At 41.3% G+C, this 13,818-nt stretch overlaps 1 protein-coding gene across 1 annotated transcript in view; it reads left to right on the forward strand.

Annotated features, from left to right (window-relative positions):
• Gli3 (GLI family zinc finger 3) overlaps positions 1-13,818 on the forward strand; it is a 255,273-nt gene that overhangs the window by 176,389 nt on the left and 65,066 nt on the right. The window contains exons 7-9 of the mRNA XM_055603941.1: positions 7,804-8,017; positions 8,705-8,818; positions 10,381-10,521. Coding sequence (XP_055459916.1) covers positions 7,804-8,017; positions 8,705-8,818; positions 10,381-10,521 — 469 coding nt within the window. The remainder of the gene's footprint in view (positions 1-7,803; positions 8,018-8,704; positions 8,819-10,380; positions 10,522-13,818) is intronic.

Consider the following 13,818-nt stretch of genomic DNA (forward strand, 5'->3'; position numbering starts at 1 on the left):
TCATCTCAAATGAAAATTACATTTTGTTCTACTTCACAAATCACCCACTGAGTTGTCTACCAAGATCTCCAAAATCATAGTCCTTGCAATTTTTTTTTAATCATCTGTACAGACAAGCTTGGCCTGTGACTGTTGTGTCCTCTGCCCTCTCTTTTGTACACGATTGTCCTTTTCTGGTGTAAGAATCCTGTGGAATGAGGATACATTTTCTAGGTCCATGGATGCTGCCTGATGGGAGGTAGGAACCAATGCAGCTCCACAGCTTTCTGACTGTGTACTTCTCATGGGAGCATATGTCTTCCTTATACTGGAGAAACAATACACATACACACACACACAGAGAGAGAGAGAGATGAATCAAATGTACTGGAAAACTACAATGCCAGATTACCAGTATATTTAAAAATCTCTGATCCCATCTTCTAAAAATAATGAGATATCTTCTTTCCTCCTTAATATTAGTAAAGTAATTAGTAACATCTTTTTAAAAAGGCAATTCTCTTTGAGTTTTTAATTCCCCAAACACTGGAATGAGTTTAACTACAGGCTAGGTGCGAAGGCTGTTGAATAAGTAAGTGAGATCCTTACCTTCATGGAATTTGCAGGAAGAAACACCTCCAAGCAGAGATGTATAAAGGAGCAGATGGTTGCATAAGCTTGCTTGATTGCTGGTTGTTGCTCTAGAGCGAATGGCCCGGGTGCCAGGAAGCTGAGACCTGTAAGATAATGAGAACAACCTCAGGAAAGGCTTTCTGTGACTGCCTAGGAAAAGTGATGAGCATATGGGTCCCAAGATGGGAGGAAGGAGTAGGGCATCTGAAGAAATGTGGCTGGACTAGAGAACTAGAAGACAGGAAGGTAAGGGCAGCTCAGCCAGGGCACAAGTGCGGGAACATAGAGCTAGATCAAGCTACGTCTGCTACCAACGACGTGAGAACAGTGGGAAGCTTTGGAGACTCCAGGAGGCTGTTTAACTCTGTGGCTGTGCAGATGTTCTCAGAGGGGTCGGTGGATGGTCACAGGCATGCAACCACCACAGTCTGAGTCGGTGGGTCCTCTAATCCTCCTCCTGCTCACCAGGTCCTCTAGAAATCCTCAAGCGGCTGGAGCATAGCTAAAACAATCCTGGGAAGTGCCACTCCCATAAGAGATGTATGTGAGCCGATGCTGATCACGTGAACATGAATTTCCAACCACTCACTGCTTTGAAGTATGTGAGCATCTCCTGCCGCAGAGCGTGCTGTCACTCTTCCCGTTCATGACTGCTTGATGGCACTTAGCTTCTTCGTTTTGTACAACACGTTTGCAATAGAAAGCCCAACAACACACGTTATCCAAGGCGCCTCAGAGTATGCATACCAGAACAGCAAGCGTTAGGACACATTCATTTTTGAGTGTGTGGGTCTGTACCTCTTTGTTCTTCCTGCGGAGGCTTAGCTGGGTTTCCCAGTAAACGTGCCTTAAGAATTTCTATGGATGCAAGCAGAAGGTTTTATTTTGTTTGCTCCCAAGCATAAACACGTGGGTGTATATGGATGCTTATGTCTATATGTACAGAATTAATGGAAGTTGTGAAGCCAGTCTCTGCAAAATTGGAAGGAATTGCTCTTTGAAAGGCAGCTGTTGTAAATTAAGTACCAGAGCTCTAAGTGACTAAAAAGTCAGGTGTGGCTAGATTGCAGCTCTTCTCAGGTCAGTTTTCAAGTTGTGGTGCCTTTGTTATCTCAGTGCTGCCTCACTTTATGTCCAAGACCTAACTGTTCCTGAGCAAAAGATTTGGGGGAGGCAGAAGCCACAAAGCAAAGACAGCAGCCCTTAATGTCCTCCACCTTAAGAGAACTGGGTTTATTCCCGTCGCAGTGTATAGTAGTACTCTGTGCTATGATCAGATGAGTTTCTTCTCAGAACGTTTTGACCTAACCCAAGTGTGTTGGCACACATCTTTAATCCTCACCCTCTGAGGTGGAGCTCAGTGAGATCTAGTCCAGCCTGATCTACATAAAGAGCTTTGAGACCCTGTCTCAAAATAAACAAACCTACTTCAAGTATGAAAGTTAACTGCCATGGTACATTAGAAAATGTGTGTTTTTATTGATAGCCGTTATGGAGAGTACACTTTACAGTTAAAGTAAGGCATTTCCGTAGACTCCAGAGGAGCCATCTTTTTTTTTTTTTTTCCACACAATCTGCTGGATAAGGAACTCTGCCTTTGTGACTTGCTCTTTCCTTTTACCATGTGCTTCAGGGCATTCATATAACTTAGTTCTCTCTTTAGCTACTTCCTGCCCAGCTCTGTTCGGCCCACTCTAGATCACTGAGAGATTTCAGAGATGAACTCAGAAATCTAGGAGGCCTTCTGCTGTATGAGTGTAGATCAAAGGTGTGGCATATTTAACTGCCTGGCTACCCATAACCCCCCAGCTTTGTCGTGGTTTGACACAAGAAAGAAAAGGCTAATAACAACACCTCAGGCCACCATTATATATAGGGATGGGAAACTGTGTGGTTCCTATAAGGAGAAACAGTTATCCTCGGGGAAGATACTGCCTTTTAGAAGGTAACAAACAATGAGATGGTTTTAATATAATATTTTGTATGACTGTAATATACTCCAGTTTTTGCCTTTGCATGTCCGGCGGCTGAATAATGCAGCCTCCTCTTGTCTCCGTTTTAATGTAAAAACAGTGTAAAGAAGTGCATCTGTCCAAACCATGTTGCCTTCTCGATAGCACGTTTATGAAGAAATCTAGCCTCATTCTCCTTACCTCTCGCCTTACATGAAATTACTGAGAAATGTAAAATACAGTTTAAGTAGCTTTTTTCTTGTAAGTAGCTTTACTGGGGGGTTTTCCATGTGATTTGAATATGATGTCTTTGAAATGCCTGTTTATAGTAGGGTTGAATAAATGTTTAATGATTTGTCTGTACAGTATGAACTTTAAATATCCCACTTATATTGTAATCTGTTCTAGGAATTAAACAAAATGTGATTTAATGATTGGTCATAGAGATGGAGAGAGTGTGAGTGTGTGTGTGTGTGTGTGTGTGTAGACTCACATAACTTGGTGTGACAAAGTAGTGTGTGTCAAACCTGATTATGCATTTGAAGTCTTTCCATAGTGATTATAATTAAGATGTAGCTTTCTGGCTACAGAAATAAGACATGTAGAAAGTACCCAGTTCATGTATCTGGAATTAAGGAATAAGATACATTGTATATTACTAAGAACACTTAATTGTTTTGCATATCTTCTTTCTGCTAACAGCTCCAATTTTACCCAATTTGGAATAGGTGGTTAAATTTTTAACATGAGATATCTGTTTTGGAAGCCACAGTATTATTTACTGAAGTATGAATAAACAGCCAAATTTCCACTTTTTTTTTTTTTTTTTTTTTTGGTAGGTAAGGGGAACTGAGAATTAAACCTCACCACAAAATGCCAAGAACATGCTTTATCACTTAGCTGAACACTGTAAATAAATCTTGATATAAAAATCTTGTGACTTAGATTTTTGATAAAGTATACTTTCAGATGCTGATTTTAAATGTTATTTAGATTTAAAAAAAAAAAAAAAACCAAACCATATATATGTTTTGCCTGCATGTACCTATGTGTACTTCATGTGTGCTTGGTGTCCACTGAGGCCAAAAGAGGACATCAGATTCCCTGGAAATAAAATTATGCTTTTGAGCTGCCATGTGGATGTTAGTTTCTGAACCCCAGTCCTCTGCAGTAGCATTGAGTGCCCTTAACTGCCAAGCCATCTTTCTGGCTCGAAAGTCTTGTCTTTAAGTCTTTGGGAAAACGAAGTGCTTTCACAAAGAGGTCTATTGCTCACTCTGAATTCAGCTCAGAGCTGTGTGAGAGATGGACCCGATCGAACAGTTCTGTGTCAGCCTTGCCCAGGATTCTGCATGTAAGTCATGGCATCCAGGACCCTGTTAAGCAAGCACTCCAGACACCAAAAGTTGGTGCTGATCAGGCAACAGTCTAAAACCCACATGTTTCTACTCGTATACTCCTTAATAAGTAAAGATTAATTAGTGCTTACTTTAGTTATTCAGGTGATATAAGCAGTGAATATGAGTATCAAGGAATACCAGTTCCTCACTGCTGTGAGTGTTTGTACTGGTTTTGCCAATTTGACCTAACCTACACACATCAGTAAGATAGTCACTGAGAATTTACCTCCATCCCATTGGCAGGAGGCTGGTCTGTAAGGGCTTTTTCTTGATTAGTCATGATCATGTGGGTGGTGATATCCCTGGACAGGTAGGCCTGGATTCTATAAGGAGTTTCAACAATACTGATACTTTGTAGAAAATTGTGGAGTGAATACACGAACTGTTTTGCAAGGGCTTTGAGTGGAACTCCTTAAGTGCAGTTAACCTTCTCTTTCTAATTTTGTCCTTTGTAACCAACAAAGTCTGCGCTGTGCTACCTTAGTTGGAGAACTGATGGTAAATGTTAGCTTTGATGTGTTAATACTGTTTGGTGCATATGGCGTCTGACTGTAGTTTTCAGAGTAAGACGGTTTCATAGTACAGCTTTTTTTTTTTGAAGTGACAGTATCCAGAGTACCAGAGTATGATAGGCAGAATAATGTCCCCTAAAGGTGCTCTTGTTCTAATCCCATGAACCTGTGACCAGGTTACAGCAGATGTGGTTAGGCTGCAGATCTTGGTTTCAGTTTGAATTATCATTAATCATTAGATGAATGAACAGAGTCCTGTGAGAACAGCCGGAGTCAGTCGGAAGAGAGAGCCAGAGGTGGCAACTGGAGCCAGGGAATGTGAGCACCCTCTAGAAGCATGGAAGAGGCAGGAACCCAACGAGCCATGCTTAATTCTGGAGGCAAAGGGATCTGGGTAGGGAACACAGCTAGTGCCAACTTACAGAGTGGCCGCCCCTGTACCAAGAGGCCAGAGTTTCATAGAGCAGGACTCCCGTTCCTAGGGCCCTGCCTGCTTAGACTTGCTCTTAAGATGCAAAGGCTTGGGCCCCCTAGCACCCCTCAAGTACTCAGAAGGTTCTCTGCACGGCCTTCTCACCGCAGGGTGAGAGTACACATGGAGGGATCGTGCAAAAGTGTGTTTGGACTCTTCTGCATATAGTTGCTGTATCCCGTCTTGTTGGCCCGCTTTCTGCCTTTTCCTTAAGAACTTAGCCTGAGAACTCTGTAGACAGTGTTCTGAGCAGCACTGACTGCAGAATCTGCCGATACGAGTACTGTGGCAGAGCTAAGAATTCTGTGCTTTTTCTCATGATACTTTAAAGTGGTTTGTGTCCTGGAGCTGAGCAGCCCATCTGCAGCCCTTTCTGCAGCTGTGTTGGTGGCAGAAGGGCTGGGCCTGCTGTTCCGAGCTTATCAAAGGCATCCTGGCAGTTTCCAGTTTGCGGTCCCCAGGTCTTGGCGCACAGAGAAGAGATTGTCTGTTCCTGGCTTATAATAAACCACAGAGGTTGAGAAATCACAGGTTTGCCTGTCAAGCCTACTGCCTAGTAGTTCAAGTACATTTTAGGATGTATTTATTTCCCTGGTTTCACTAGTGAAAAATAAGCACCAAAGAAAGCTACCAGAGTTTGGTTTAAAAAAATCTCCAACTGTTATGTACCCATGGACAAGGAGGACTGTAGTGCTAAGAGACTTCTGTGGGAATACTGAGCCTTGATTCATCTGATCTGATATTTTTTTCCTAAAGTATACCTTTCTTGTGTGACATTCAGCATAGAGTAAAGTCTGTTGAATTTCATATATATTCAACAAAACAAGGCTACTCTCTGCTTTGTGAAGTACTGGTTTTTTAGTAGTCTTTTTACTTTTTAGTGGTCTTGACTCCTAATCAGACACTTAGTTTTTTTTAGTATCTGATGTTCCCTACAATTTGAATTGTCAGTGGCCTCTTCTTAAGTTTCTTTCCTTAAGCCTGCTGGAGAGTTCGGACCCCTGAAAAACTAAGAACACGTATAGAGGTTAATGCAGGGATTATTGATGTTCTAATTATTACCTGAAGTGGGGTCTTCAGGTTTTGTTTCTTTAATGAGTAGAATAGGGTAGTTACACTTGGTAATACCCATTCACCCAAAGGAGGTGGAGGTGTTAAATCATTGTGGTTTTTGATGAATGGCTTGTACACTGAAAAATAAATTGGACAAACTGGCACAGAGCTCAGTGAACATGAAATCAGCTATTAGAAGAAAGCTTGTGAACAAATTCTGAGGTAGATATGCATCTTTTGATTAATGCCCTATCAATCATCCATGCAGCTACCTTGGGTGAGTCTTGCTGTAATCATTCATGGTTGCTTACAGAAACACAGGCAGAAACTATAGCGCTGCAGAACAGAATATTACTACCTATTCTAACTTACTGTGAACAATCACTGTTTTCACCATGTTTCTGATTTCCTTTATTAAGGAAATACAATGTAAAATGAAAGGCTTGGAAATCCTCCAAGCCTGGTGGATTTCTCTAAGGGTATTGTTAATGGTATTCAGTCTTAAATGGGCAAGCTATTGTAACAGAAGACTCTCTGTAGGAATAATAGTAATGAATTCCCATTGAAGCCGCCCTTTTATGGGTTATAGTCAAACAGACAAAAATGTAAAGTCATGTTAACGAAGGGAGTATATCTCTGGAATTATTACTAAAAGTTGTTGAAATGGTTTGAATTTTGTTACTGTAATTATTTTATTTTCAGTTAATGTGCTTAGCTGCAATAGTAATTAACCCACCAGATTGGAAATTTGCATGAGTTCTACCCTTAATATTATAAGAAACTGGTTCTTTCTGGCTAACATTACAGTTATGTGTGTGTGCACACTTGTGTGTGAAAATTTATTATCAGATTATTTTTAATAGGGGAGAATTTTCCATGTAGGCAATTGTTAGTTCTCTGTGCATTTTTAAGCCAGTGGAAAAGCCCTCCAGAGTCAGTCATAGCTCCTAGAGGATTTGATCCCTAAACTGTGCGCACACAAAGAAGCATCTGGCCACTGGCCACTTACTGAGGTATCTCGAGGTAAAAGTGGCACTTCCTAGGAACTGACTGTGGCCCAGGAAATGTGGCAAAATAAAGTAGTGACAAGCATTAGCATGCATAATGGGCCATAATAGACATTCAGTGCTGTTCTGCAGTAGGAGAGAGCTGTGCTCTCCCATTGGAATATTGCCCCATCAAAGCCCATTGATCACTGATTTCAGTGGGGAGAGCTTAATCCATCAGCTTCTGTAACCAGACGGCACTGATGGAAATTCTTTAGGTGGCATTCTGGATGAACCAAGCTTTCCATCTTTACAAACAAATGAGTGATATGACAAGCATGGTGTTCAAAACACATTTAACCAATTGATTTTCTTTCCTCTTGTAATAAGATCTGGAGACATATGAAAGCGATCGGTGTGAGCTAAGATTAAAGGAATTGCTCCATGCACAGGAACAAGCGGAACCCAGAGCACATAAAAGTACTATAAAGCATGTAGTCACCCATTCCCTTTTTTATATAAAGTTTGTTATTGCAATAAATAGTTATTATTGAGCCAATGCCCCTCATTTCCACTTTCTAGAATATTACGTCAGGGCTGTGATGTGGGCAAGATGTGCATACATGTCCGCTCTTAGCGTTCTGCCTTTTCTTGTAAACACTCAAGACACTTGGCAGCAATTCTTCCTAACTTCTTCTCATCGCAACAGTCAGACCTGGTGTGATTTGAGTGGCTTTAGTTAAAGCTGTAGATATTCTTAGTTCGTGGTAGTTCCTGGTGTCAGTGTAAGTGATGCTTTTCTTTCTTCCCCCACAGCCCTGCTTTGAGCTTTACCTACCCCTCCGCCCCTGTGTCTCTCCATATGCATCAACAGATCCTAAGCCGTCAGCAAAGTTTAGGCTCAGCATTTGGACACAGCCCTCCACTCATCCACCCTGCTCCGACGTTCCCAACACAGAGACCTATCCCTGGAATCCCAACGGTTCTGAACCCTGTCCAGGTCAGCTCTGGCCCTTCTGAGTCCTCACAGGTGAGAGAAGCGGCTTTGTTTCATCTTGATCAACAGGATCCTTGCCATCGTGGTGGCTGTTGGCATCAGAGTTCATCATTCTCGAGGTTTCATATGGACATCTTAGCTTCTTTTTTCCAAACTTTGATGCATGTGAACCAGGGCATCTTCCATCAGAGCCATTAGCTTCTGATTTAAAAGTAGGCTGCCTGATAAGGCCCCATTCCAACCATCTGTCAACAGCTTCTGTTGATAGTCCGTGTGTGTGGACTCTTAGCTACTACCAACTCCATCCACTATGACCAGGCTACTACTGAGCACTAGATGATGCTTTATAGTAAACGTAAAACTCCGGTCTCTACACTCTTTTGCCAGCTGCCTTCAAAGATCTTCACTAATAGTTTGAACTTATCTCCCACCCAAAGTCGACTTTTTTGGAGATAGCTTGTTAAAGTCTAGGGCACTCATTCTGTTCTTCAAGCTTTTAAAAGCCACAAACAATTGCCACGCCTGAGTCAGAAAAGGAGAATGTTCCCTGAAGGCATTGTCTAGCTTTGGTCACATCATCTGAACTCTCCCATGGGTGACTGGCATTATCAGAATCATTGCCATATTATCAAGCAAGCTTGTTTGTTTTCAGTGACATTTTCATAGGCATTAATCAAAGCCTATTTTTTTTTCTCTTGGTCATGCAAATATGACCAGCAGAACAAGCCCACAAGTGAGTCTGCAGTCAGCAGCACTGGAGACCCTATGCATAATAAGCGGTCCAAGATCAAACCCGATGAAGACCTCCCCAGCCCGGGGTCACGGGGACAGCAGGTAAGACATCCAGGCTCCTCCCTTAGTGACCTTGGGTCACTTCCTCCTCCAGATTCATATACAACATTTTCTTACCAATGGATTCTTGACATTGGCCATGTGTTTGAAAATTAACTCCTTAGGAAGTGATTGAATTCATTTCTCTAGTTCGAAAATAAACACCAGCAATGAAAGAAGTTATGTAGGGTTCCTATTCTTGACAGGTCAGACAGCTTAGAAATTTAAGCTTTCTTAAGTTTAAGAACTTTAAGTTCAGAAGTTGCAGTAACCACCATTTATAGAGTTGCAGGTTAGACTCCTCTTACTTACCAGGGGTGTGGTTTGGCTTGTCATTCTTGACCTGAGGCTTTAATTACTCTGCTTCTGACCCCATGCTTAAGTTCTGGCAGATTTTGTGATATCTGCTTCATTGATCATGTTCTCCACTTTTCTTATTTTGCTACTCCTTACTTGGTTAAAGAGCTCAGAGAACCAGAAGAAACTGAAGCACAGTCACATAGATTCTGAGCTGTATTGCTGATTATTTAAGTCTGGCTCCATGGAACAATATGTAGGTTATATCCAAATTGATATTTCAGATGCTCTTGAGCCAGACATGACAACTTTGATCAATTCTGTTTCCCTTAAGTCAGAGCTGAATGAGAGTTCATAGAATCTGAACCTTGCTATCATCAGTATGCTTCAACACAATCCACACTGAAGGAAGACCCAAGTTCCTCAGTGAGTGGAAGTGGGTGTTCCTTAGTGGGTGAAAGAAAGTTGGGATAGAAACTTCTGAAACCACCCTTCATACAGTTTGCTACACAACAAACAACCTTGCTAGTTATATCACAGTGTGTCCATAAATAGTTTATCATATAACCCTGGATCAGGAACCAAATCTGTCCGTCCAGCTAGTGCCTAGCGTCCTGGAGATCCTTTGAATTGCATTTGATGTGATGCTGTCATAGAGGACAAGTCTGTGTCCACTGCATCAGGCGGTGTCTTTACCTGCCCTCAGCTATGAGGCAAACCAGCATCTCCCTGAAGAACAGAGGATAAACCAAGAAGGCATGATCCCTAAAAGGAAAGTCTGAAAGTGCCTGTCACATCAGGGGAAAGAAGGAAAAGTATTCAAAAGCCATTTCACTGCATTATAAGATAAAACAATAAATAAGCAGATTGTAGACAATCAAAACAACAACAAAAAAATAGTTTGGAGGGAGGGTAAATAATTCCCACTTTCATGTTTATTGTTGTTTATTTTTTGCTTTGGGTTTGTTTGTTTGTTTTAATATGTCAGTGTGATTTATATTCTAGGCAGCAGGGCCTGGGTTAGTTTTTTATCTTTGCTAGTGTCTTGCATCACAAGTTAAAATGATCTCAGAGGGTGTATTCAGGGTATCAGAAAAAGACACATACAAATTCTATCTTTCTTCATTCCTCAAGGCCCAACTGGTAGAACTGGTTTTCTTTTATTTTGCTGAAAACTTGAGTTCAGAGGAAGATAAATAAATCAAGTTTCTGCTTTCCTGTACCTTCCTGATTTTTTCCCTTTCTGTTCCTTGCCTTCACCCCAACAGGAACAGCCTGAAGGAACAACCCTAGTCAAGGAGGAAGGGGACAAAGATGAAAGCAAGCAGGAGCCTGAAGTCATCTACGAGACAAACTGCCACTGGGAAGGCTGCACCAGAGAGTTCGACACCCAGGATCAGCTCGTGCATGTAAGTGACGGGTGCTCAGGGATGCAGCCTCCCAGCTCCGAGACCTTTGCTGGAGGTCGGCTTCTCTGACCCTGCGCGGAGTCAAGTTTCTTAGCTGGCAGCACTGAGAGCTGGAGAGGGCTTTATGATTTTCTGAGAATAAAGAAAACCCTGAGCCACAGTGCTTGACCTGTTCAGTCAGCTAAAGCTTAGTGTAAAATTCAATAAAGTCTTCAATAGAGAGTGTAATGGCTCTGATCCTGTAAGCCAGAAAACACTATTTTGTGTTAGAGGCTTTGATGGTTATTGAGTAATAGTAAGCTGGACATGAATTATTATTAACCTTTTAACTAAGTTTGATTCCCCTTCCAAGATCCAGTAACAGTATTAAAAAAAAATTCAGAAACAGATGGGTTCTTTTTTTTTTCTCTCTCTCTCTTGTAGAACTCAAAGTTTAAGGAGCCTCCTATTATTGTATGTAGCAAGGCAATGCTTTATTTTTGACCTGAAGGCAACATTGTGGTTTAAAGCTTGCATGGAAAAAAATGTGTTTAATGATGGAAACCCTACAGTAGTCACATTGGGGCACCTTTTCTTCTCTTGGCAAACAAGGCCAGGCATCTTTTACTCAGTCTCCAGTGTTGGTTCAGACAATGTGGTATAGGCATGGCTCCTTTGCCAAGGCTTCCTCATACTTGGCAGTCTCAAAGGCCAGAAGAGCCTTGACAAATACAACCAAAATCAAGTGACACAGAACAGCATTCAGAGTGTGTGGATTGTGAAGACCTAGGCTGGGATGTTTTCTCTACAGAAGCACAGGGTCCTGTTAAGGCACTAAGGTTGGTTTCACCAAATAGGGCAGTTTCTTACGCTTCTGCTATGATATGAAGTCTGACCAAACATCCTTGTAGTATTGTGGTTTTTAACCTTCCTAATGCTGCAACACCATTTAATACAGTTCTTCATGATGTGGTGACCCCCAACCCTAAAATTATTTTGTTGCAACTTCATAACTGTAGTTTTGCCACTGTAATGAGTCGTAATTAAATAGGTGATATGCAGGATATTTGATATGTGAGTCCCCCCAAAGGGGTCATGACCCACAGGTTGAAAACGTTTGCTGTAGTGCTTCTGTGTTCCTCTTTTGCGTGCACAAAAAGAGACGGTAGTATTCATCCACTCTATGTCAGGATCTTTGCCTTGTAGGTAATCTGTGTTTACTGTAGACTTCTGTTTAAACTAAACACTGAAATTATTTACAAAAAAACAACTTGTATGCTGTGTGACCTTTTAGAGTGTTGTTTGTGCAGCTTAGATCTGCAGTTACCTAGTACTGTTAAGTTCAGCACACCAGATTATAAGAAACCTGACCTGCAGAATGTCAGATTTCACATCCTACAGCAGGACCTCCCCGCTCCTTTGCTTTTAAAATCATGCCTCTCTGTATTTGTGTAAGTAGAATTACGGATTTCTCAAGTACAGCCAAAAAGTAAGTCAGATGTTTTTAATTAAGGTATATTTTCAGGTTTTTCCACACATGTAATTTGATGTGATTTTTTTTTCCTCTTTGGTTTTATTTAAGTATTAATTTTAAACTAAGTCTGGCTTAATGACTTTATTCATGTTGACTGCTTTAATGGAAAGCACAAAGGCCCAAAATCCTAAGAGGGGAGAAGGTAGGATTCTTTTGTTGTTGTTTTCATGAGGAATTATTTTCAAAGAGTAGCATACACCAGGAACATTTGCAGTAAGGATGCGGCACATGGTAGCACCTTAACCTTTTCACTTACCTAACTTACGTGAAGGCTGGTTTAGGGTTTGGCTTTTCTCTCTTTATGTTGTGAAGGCTTTGTCCAGGCAATGACTATTGAAGTTATTTAATAGTCTCAGTGCCAAGATTCCTGTGATGTCTTTGTAGATTGGAATAGTTTGAAGAGAAGGCTGCTGAAGCTGCCAGTTGAATGACCATAATGTTCACGGTTTCATGGAACATATCCTCACGCATCACGACTGCAAACACATACAGTGGAGCTTTAAAATTCTAAATCACATAGAGGAGATTTGGTGTAGGGATTTAGTCAGAATCCAGTGTGGTACCTTTATGATATTAATTGTAGTCTAAGCTAAGTTACAAGGGTAAGCAAAGTAAATTAAAAGTTACAACTTACAACATAAAACCTCTGGTTCTTATTGTTCGTATCCCATCTAAAGAGGAGAAATTACGCATTGATGTGTTTCAGTTGCCTGTGCGTTGCGTGTATCATACTTTCCTGCCCTGGGTGCTGCTGGAAGCATTAGTGGTGGCCCAGGGCAGAATAGGTGCTTTATATCTTGTTGATTGAAGTAACAGGTACATCAAGTCTACCTAATTACTTTGGTGACAGATGGAATATATACCAGCTGCAAAGCCTGGTTTTAGGGACAGGGGGGAGCATTAACCATTTTGGTCCTTGCCACTTTCCTTGGAGAGCAGACATTTTCTGATTAGTTGGATTTTCATGCCACATACAACCAAGCGGCAAGGTGTTAAACCATTCTGTTGCTCTGCCTTATTTATAGCCATGACCCATTCTTTCCCCCTCTTACAGTTAATAGAAAGATTCATGATTCTTCATGGTTGTCTATCTAGTGTCTGACAGTCCCGACTGCCTGCTAAAGCAAGTCACTATCTATAATTGATATCCTGCCGTGGAATAGGGTGCTGGCTGCAATTGAAGGGCTTTGCTGAAAGCCCTTAAATCCTGACAAGTTCTCCCCTTGTTCTGCTTCAGTCGCTGAGCTGCAAGGTTGGAATTCCAGAGCTATTTGAACTTGGTGCAAAAGAGAGACATGTGTTTCACATTAGCAAATCGCAAAGTTGAAGAAGGGAATTAGGAACTGGCTGACTTTCCCCAGTAGTCTCCAGTGCAGGGCACTCCGTGTTCCAGGGGAAAAGATTACCCCGTCTATTACTGTCTGAACAGATAGGCAGAATATTGCCTTTCCCTCTGCTTCCCTTTTATTTCAAGCCCCTTTCCTTTCCCAAATGGATGTTATTCTAGGTGTGCTGCTGCCAGGATCTGTTATCACAGTGATGTGTAATTAATTTAATTTCTCACCAAGATAATTATAGCTGGGCCTAGTTGCTCTCAAGCTAGTATTAAATTTGCAATAAATTTGCTTTTATTACCAGGAGCTAGGAAAATAGACATGTATTTTTGTTCACCAGGATTTTGTTACACTCTCTTGGTATCAGTCAATATCAAAAGCACAAGAAGAACATGTAGTTTTAAAAAAAAAGTTCGTTACATATGCTTTTGATTGATTGTGTTTCTTATC

Source organism: Psammomys obesus, unplaced genomic scaffold (genome assembly GCF_907164565.1).
Source record: "Psammomys obesus unplaced genomic scaffold, mPsaObe1.curated_primary_1811, whole genome shotgun sequence".
NCBI lineage: Eukaryota > Metazoa > Chordata > Mammalia > Rodentia > Muridae > Psammomys > Psammomys obesus.